The 8,632-nt window shown below is 49.5% G+C and overlaps 1 protein-coding gene across 1 annotated transcript; it reads right to left on the bottom strand.

Annotated features, from left to right (window-relative positions):
• Positions 1–690: 690 nt before the first annotated feature.
• LOC125525893 (rapid alkalinization factor-like) lies at positions 691–1,344 on the bottom strand. Its single transcript, XM_048690903.1, has one exon. The coding sequence runs from the start codon at positions 1,255–1,257 to the stop codon at positions 907–909; it is 351 nt and encodes a 116-aa protein (XP_048546860.1). The 5' UTR covers positions 1,258–1,344; the 3' UTR covers positions 691–906.
• Positions 1,345–8,632: the final 7,288 nt, after the last annotated feature.

Here is an 8,632-nt window from a genome sequence, read left to right as displayed (position 1 = left end):
AGCTGTTCGTGTTTAGTTAGTTAGTTAATGATGCTGAACATGAGGAGGATTTGAGAAGCAAGAGGGGCACGTTCTGGACGGAGGAGATCGAGAGACACGTTGTCATGAGTTGTGCAATCCTTTGGCCAGTTTGCAGATACCATGGCGGCATGGCCAGCTGCCGCACAACGAGATCGAATTTCAAAGCTGTGCAATCCCATGGCCAGTTTGCAGAATCCGCATGAGTCTTAATCATGCCAAGCATAAACAATAGTTGCAGGAGTACTCCTCTTTTCTAAGGAAGATGGGGCAATCTCCCTCCCAGAACCATCCTAATAAACGCTACTCGAGTAGTTGACCCTCTCTCTGTCCGAGGCAATAGCAAGCATACCAATGCAACCGAGGGATGGCACAAATAGAAATTCGCAAGGGAAACAAAGCTAGGCTAATTAGTATTATACCGAACCACCAAAAGTAGGGAGACAATCAGAGACGCACTCGCTGGATTCCCACCCAGATCAACAAGCAATCATGGATGGCACGACCGAAACTTGCAAGTAGAAGAAAGAATCGTCGCAGCAGCTAGTGCTAGCCTAATTATCAGACATTCAGACTGACTAGAGCACCAACAGATAAAGTGGACAATCCAGAGGGCACTCGCCGGATTCCCTCCCAAATCGACAAGCAGCGTATCACAGATTCACAGCCATAGGAAAGAAATCAACCAATCATCCACCAATCCATCAGTTTATACAATACGGCTTGGATTTCGATTTACATCAACGGACACGACCTCTTGGAATTGAGTACTAGTAAAACAGCAGCATGAAAGAAATGTACTCTGCATCTGCGGCGAAGGAGAGCACGGAGCAGCATCTCAACCAACCAACCGGGGCGGGGGCGGGGGCGGAGCGGCGGGTGGCCCAATCAGCCGCGGCAGCGCGTGATGGCGGAGCAGCCGCGGGAGTAGGGGTTGGCCTGGCCGCCGGGGCGGCAGTTGTAGTAGGAGGAGCCGCGCACGGAGCAGGGCACGTTGTCCCTCCGCAGCGCGCCGTAGCTGATGTACCCGTTGCCGCTCTGCAGCACGCGCCGCGCCGCCACCGCCTCGTCGCCGCCGGCGCCCGCGAAGCCGAACCCGTCGTCGGCGACGTCCTCCACGCCCAGCTCCCAGCTCAGCGGCACCTCCGCGGCCCCGGCCTCGGCGCCGCGGGCGAGCAGGAGGGCGGCGGCGGCGAGGAGGAGGAGCGCCGCCGCGAGGGCGGGGGCCTTGGCTGCCATGGCGAGGGAGGGGAAAGTGGAGAATGCTCTGCTTGCTTTCTTGGGTGCGGGTGTGGGGTTTGGTGCTTGTGCTTGGCCTCTGCCACCGGCAAATGGGTTTATACTAGGTGACAGAGCGTTGGGGGTGGGATGACGCGTGGGCCCGGCCTACTCACCGGCCCGGCCCGGCCGCGTGACACCAACCGACTGCCAATAATGCCGGTACGAGCCCTAACAGAGAATCGGAATATATATTTTTCTCATGATGATTTCATGATAGTGCTATTTTATCCGCTTTCGCTGATGGAAAATATATCTGCCTGCTTGCTGCCGGTCAGCTTGACCGGTCGCAATCCTCCACACATCGCCATCCATCCGCCGGCGATCCATCTTGATCTTGGTGAGCTCCAGCTGCCATCAACTGCTCCGGGTTGCCGAGTCGTACCCTGACGTGAGCGTACGCCGCAGCGCCGGGCAACCACCTCCGTGGATCATCGTGATCGTGACGCTTCCAGCAGCAGTTGGTGCAACCGTGCAATGAAATGATGGCGGATGGAGAACGCCGCTGGTTGGTTTGGTTTGGTTGCGGCCCACCGCATGTGGCTTCACCAACGGACGGACCCGTCCGGTCGACAGGCTCCGGTGGAGCCGTGTGGCCTGCCTGCCTGCTTCCAGCGACTGCGCTCGCACGGTCGGTCGCTGCTGGCTGGCTGTGGATCAACGCGATCGCCTCGCGTGCTTCGAGGCGCCTCCCACCTCTACTGACAGAAGAGATTAATCGGTAGCGGATACCAAGGTTAGCGCTCGCGTCTGATTTGGCGACGCTGTCCAACGAGCGGGTGCGACTTTCTCAGCGGCCAGATGGTGATGAACACGCGGGCTATTGACCCTGCCTCCGTTCAGACTCGGTCGTCCTTCAATGCGTTTCATTAATAATTCATCAATGCGCGATGCGAACAAGTTGTCCCGGAGGCAAGTTGCAGGCTCGGTTAGTGGCCCTTCAAAGCATATGCTCCATCTATTTGACAGGCTGGTTTTTGCATCGTCTGTCGATTTCGACAATGTGTGCGTTGGATTTCAGATTCATCCTTGATCTTTTAGTGTGCGAACTTGGCACACGTGTTCTTTTTTACTCTTACGCCACCAGCGTTGTACTTAAGTACACGCCTCTGTGATTCCGTCACCAAATAAATTACTTCTGTTTACAGATAAGTTTCCAAGCTGTTTATGGGTCAACAAATTTCACCCGTTTTGGAGAATCAAAAGCTCGAAATAACTCTTCCATCTTAGGTCAGGAACCTTGATATTGATCCCTTTTTTTATGTAGTCCACTTAAAATAAAATGACGTCATGACTGTCTCATTTCCGTGCACTGCACAAAACACTCTTACAAAAAGAGTGATTTGTATTTTGTTGTCTGCGGGTCAACCACGAAAAAACCCTAGGTTGCTGAGAGGCGATTGCTTGGGTGATCGGGAGGCAGCCGTGGTGAGCTAGGGTTTCACTCGGGGGTGCGGCAATCTACGACGGTGCAAAGGACCACTACAACGTCGTCCAACACACACGCGGTTTAGGGTTTCCTCCTCTGTCGCGTCTCCGATGGCAGAGCTGGAGAGACTTGGGGGGGGGGGGGGGGGGGGGGGGGGGGGGGGGGGGGGGGGGTCGACCGCCGGGAAGACGATGACTCCGGCAAAGATGACCACCCTGGTGAAGAATGCTTCGACGCTAAGGAAACATGACGAAGCAGGATCTTCGAGTAGAGGATTATCTCGATCCCCTGAAAATGGGAAAGTATGAGAGGAGGCGTCAACACTTTCGACGAGCCAGTGTGACTTTGTTCCGACGTAAAAAAAAGGGATTCGAGGCATCATCTTCTCAGAACCAATTCCAGCAGTGACACCGGTGAAGAAATGGCCACTCGCTGGTAATGTGTGCTCTCCACGTCCACTCAACATCCATGCTTTTGAGAGGGTTGTGCAATGGGCATGGGGGCTACATCGTGAGGCACGGTTCAAGGATATAGGAGGTGACATTTTCGTGGTCCGGTTCGGTAGTGAAGAAGATTGGGAACATGCTCTTATGAACGGGCCGTGGCAATTCAGTTTCAATGTATTCGTGCTAAAAGAGTATGACCGGTGATACAAGACCATTAGAGATGGTTTTTGACACTATTGAACCATGGGTTAGGGTGATGGATTTTCCATTGGACAAGTTGTCAGGAACTTTAGAAAAGGCTCAGGACAAGTGGTTGGAAGAAGTTGTTAAGGTTGACGTGGAAAACGACGGATTTGCTAGGGGGAAGCACCTGCGTCTGCATGCAAAAATTTCGATATATGAACCCCTAGTCTGTGGATTCTTTCTCAGGACATCACCGGATGATCTTGATGGACCATTGTTCGATTTCACTTATACGAGAAAAAAGCACATTTCTGTTTGTGGTAGTTTGGTGCACCATATGGGTCTTTGTGAGCCACCGGTAGACTCGTCTTTGCAATGGGGGACAATCGCTTAGAGCCTCGCCGAGCAGAGGCACATCGGATGAACAATCATCAGAGGTCGACGGCATCTAGTAGCAGTTTCAGTCATGGTAGTTCAGTTACGGGCTCTAATAGAGAATCAATATATCTTTTCTCATGATGGTATGATAGTGCTATTTTATCCTCTTCTGTTGAGGAAAATATATTTGCCTGCTTGCTGCCGGTCAGCTTGACCGGTCGCAATCCCTCCACACGTCACCATCGATCCGCCGGCTGTCTTTGTGAATTGTGAGTTCCAGCTGCCATCAACTGCCTCCGGTTTGCCGAGTCGTACCCTGATGTGAACGTACGCCGCAGCACCGGGCAACCACCTTCGTCGATGGTCGCGACGCTTGTGAGAGAAATCCGCCTCCTCAAACGTCTACGGCATGTCCGCAGACACTAACCGAACACTTCTTATTTAGGTGCGTCCGCATTCGTGTATCTTAAATTCATCCTTCATATTCATGCGACACATACACGTACGAAAATAAACCTATGGAGATCAATGAACTAACACGAAATCTAGTTAAATCGGGGATAATTGTAGCATAAACGTTCATCGGACAACCAAAATATACAGTTTTAATCGGACAGTACCCTAAACATACAATAAAAAAATTAATTATACGGGGAAGGGTGGAGGTAGAATGGACGGGGTGGTAGCCGGACAATATGCCTGGAATGGGCGAAGCGGGCGGCGCTCTCATAGGTACTGCGTGCCGGACGAGACAACCCGACAATGTCGCTCGCACTGCAACGGCGGGCAAAGAGGGACGACGTGTCGCTTCGTGAGCTGCCTCCGCTATTGCCGCCTTGATTAGACGGGAGCGGCGCAAAGCAATGCGGAGAGCCCCGCATGAAGGTCGCTCTCGTCGCTATTGAAGTCGGAGCAGCTGCGGTCGTCCGCCATGGATCGGATTGGGAAAAGGAGAGGACAGATAGAGTGGAGTGGACTGAGGTCTAGGGTTCATCAAATGGGATATATGTGGGGTCGGGTGGGCCGGGCTGACGTGGCGGACAAGCCCAGGCCGCCTCATATCTGCCGCATATTTAGGCCACATATGAGAGGCGTCGGACAGCTCAGGCGTCTGAGGACGGTTTGAGGCGCCCGGTGGATTGTTTTTTGTGACCGGTCAGCCCGCCCGGGTGAATTGATTTTTCGTGACCGGTCAACCCACCCGGGCGTTTGAGACGTGTTTGAGGCTCCCGACTGTAGATGCTCTAAGCAGCAGCAATCTACAATACAATGATGATGGACGGAGAACGTCGTTCGTTTGGTTTGGTTGCTGCCAGCCACGAGACGAAATTTCTGTCGTGACCTTTTAGGGACCTTGTTTGCAAAAATAATAATATAATATGACTTTTTTTAGTCACGCCAACATCCCGGCGTCCAGCTTACACGGGAGACGCCAGAAACCCTGGCGTCTGGCCCCTGGTTCGCACGACCCGTTGTCCCGTTGAGCCAACATGGCAAAGCGTCGAAACACCACGATCCTTGGCGTTTCCAGACCCGATCGCGCAGTAGCCGTGCGCCTTGGCGTTTCACCCTGGGGAGAGTGGGTGGGACCCCACCCCACTCACTCTTCCCAATCCAATCCCAGTTGCAAGAACACATGCTGCTCCCCCCTCTCTCCCATACCCCTCAAGCCCCCCCTCAAATCCTCTCCGAAAGGTCCTTCTCTTAGGTGGATCTTTCCATCACTTTGTTGCTTGTGGTAATCTCCCCCGAATCACCATTTTTTTGGTTTAATCTTGTTATTTTTCTAGCATTTTTTACATCTTGGAGGAACCCTAGTTCATGATTTTCTCCTAATTTTAGTGTGTTGGAATTGTTCGAATGTATTGTTTAACTTTGGTGATATAGGGATATGCATGGTGTGTGGTAGGAATTTTTGCTTCATGAGTAGAAAGATTGGGGTTAGTGTTAGTTAGTGTTTAGGGTAACCTTTGCTTAGTGTATGTTAATTCATGACACTTTTTTAATTTAATGCACTGTTCTTGGACATTAGTGTTGATATGATTTGGATATAATGCATTGTTTTCGGATAGCCAATAATTGCCATTGATACTTTAAATTCATTCATCTTGTTTTTAGATGGAGAGATTTGTTAATATTCATTATATGAACAAGGAGGCATTCTTGAGTAACTATGCCGACACAAATGAGTAACCAATGTTTTTTAAGAAAAGCCCTAGCTATGAGGAGGTTGTTGCAAAAGTGAGACATGCCTTAAAGTGGATGGACCCCAGTTATCGTATTAAATTAATAGTAAGGTGTGATGTTGGAGTTGGAGCCAAACCTCGCTTGAAAAGTATGCATTGGAAGGTATACAAGGAAAAAGTTACCCAATCGAAAGACAAGTCACTTGAATTGTTTGCCACCAAGGTTGAACCTTCTCGGTTTGCAATTGACTTGAACCGACATGTCTCTTCCACCCAACGAATGACATGACCGAGAGGACAAGTGTGTCGCTTGTTGAGCATAAGACCGTGGTTGATGCCCCAATGCTTCTCGCCAACAACGACCTAGCCAAGCAAATGAAGTTAAGGTGTATGGCCCCAATGCTTATCGCTAACCACGTCCCCAACCACGAACTAGTGAAGCAAATGAGGTTGAGTTGTATGCCCTCAGTGCTTCTAGCCAACCAACAACTAGCCAAGCAAATGAAGTTGAGGTGATTGCTGGTGGCAAAGAAATTCAAGAGGATGGTGATGCTCATGGTGACGACGATGAGCAAGAGGAAGGCTGTCATGGTAATGATGTTTGTGACTTGGATCCCTACCTAATGCAAAAGGACATGGACCGTGAGTTACCTTTTAGGCGTCTATATGGGTATGGCTCGGATGACGAAGGTCCAGAGGAAGAATTGCGCGAGGATGGATTCACAAAGGATGAAAACCAAATCTACTTTGAGTTGACGGGCTTAGAAAAAGGAACTCACCTGTTTCGAGATCTCAGCCTTGCCCAAAAAGTCGTAGTTGATTGTGGCATGAGAATGGCGGCGATTGAGCCAACACCATGCTAGAATCTAGGCGAACCAAGGGAGGAGAACGAGGACGAGAATGCTTATTTGAATAAAGGACTGAAGTTCCTAAGTTTGGTTGGGATGAAGGTTTGATTGTTTGAGTATGCCATTTGAAACCATAGCCCATATTATGTCGAGCACTCCGACATAAAGTTGCGTTACACTGTGAAGTGTGAGCAAGTAGGATGCCCATGGATGGTCCATGCAATAAAGCTTGAAGAAACCGAAGAATGAGTGTTAAAAAGTTTTGTAGCCACTAATAGGCACAAACCACCATCGAAATGACCTCGTAAGAGACACCGTTAGCTCACGTCTGAGTATCTCAGATACAAATTTATGAAAGACACAATCGTTGATCCCACTGTCAAAGTGAGGTTTCTCATGCGGACAGTGAAAAAACAATTTGGTTACAAAATCAAGTATGTGAATACACAGAAAGCCAAGGCAAATGCTAGTAGGATGTTGTATGGTGATTACGAAGAAGCATATAGTCACCTCCTGAGGTTGTTGGGAGCGATCGCACATAGGAACCTGGGCATGTATCATGTGGTCGATTATAACGACAGAGTGTTCCACTGTGCCTTCTAGAGTTATGGGGAATGTGTGGCGGCATTTGAGCATTGTCGCTCGGTCTTGTCTATAGATGGTACCTTCTTGATCGACAGATACAAGGGCACACTAATGGTAGCAATGGCGCACTCCTGCAATGACAATGTGTTGCCAGTGGCATTTTCTTTGGTGCCTTCTGAGCATCAAGACAAATGGGAGTGGTTCATGGGTCATGTGAGGGACGGGGTGATTGGAACTAGGGAGGTATGCATCATACCGGACCGGCACCATGGCATACTCAAGGCAGTGGACATTGTTATTCCAGATCTTCACCAAATATGGTGCATGAGGTATTTTGTGGCCAACTTTTACCAGGCATGTAAGAGCAAGGAGCTCAGCAAAGACCTTACCCATGTATGTGTAGCCTTCACCACCGATGCTTTTGATGTTCGCCCGCCAAATATGCTTATCACGCGTGCACATCTTGTTAAGAGAGAAGTCACGATCATCCACATAAGGCAGCTAGAAGACCTGTAACACAAGGAGATAAATTGTTAGGTATAAATATTAGTCTTTACTAAATTTTGTATGATTTAACTTGTCGGTACCTTCTCAGCAGTCAAGGTGTCCAGCTCGTTTACATATCACTTGTATCGCACATGCGAGCTTCTTGTGTACACCGTCACTCATTCATAATAGTATGCAGGCGCGGGCATCGATAAGGATCATCACGAAGAAGCCCTTCATGCTCGTGTGGGTTTTGTTGGTTGGGGTTGTTTACCACGGGTTGTCCAACCAGCATCCGCTCCCACATGAATAGGGATAGGCTCCAAATAAACCTTGCCAATGAGGATGTAGTTCGCTTCCTACAACACCCCACGTTGAGCTACAATTAAACATACATGTTAGATATGCTAGTGTTGCCGAACCCCGGATATATTGAGTATCCCAGTACTGAGTAGCTCCAAGATCATCCAGAGGGTCGAGTTCCCGGTTGAGTCTAATAAGACTACCTTGGTTAGTACATACTGATACGTCTCCGTCGTATCTATAATTTTTTATTGTTCCATGCCAATATTCTACAACTTTCATATACTTTTGGCAACTTTTATACTATTTTTGGGACTAACATATTGATCCAGTGCCCAGTGCCAGTTCCTGTCTGTTGCATGTTTTATGTTTCACAGAATATCCATATCAAACGGGATAAAAACGGACGGAGCTTATTTTTGGAATATTTGGAAAATTCTGGAAGAAAAATCCACGCGAGACGGTGCCCGAGGTGGCCACGAGGCAGGGGGC

The sequence above is a fragment of the Triticum urartu genome, chromosome 1 (genome assembly GCF_003073215.2).
Source record: "Triticum urartu cultivar G1812 chromosome 1, Tu2.1, whole genome shotgun sequence".
NCBI classification, from domain to species: Eukaryota; Viridiplantae; Streptophyta; class Magnoliopsida; order Poales; family Poaceae; genus Triticum; species Triticum urartu.
This window is presented reverse-complemented; position numbering and strand designations above follow the sequence as displayed.

Coding starts and splice junctions, on each gene's coding strand:
- LOC125525893 (XM_048690903.1), bottom strand. CDS start 1,257: ATGGCAGCCAAGGCCCCCGCCCTCGCGGCGGCGCTCCTCCTCCTCGCC.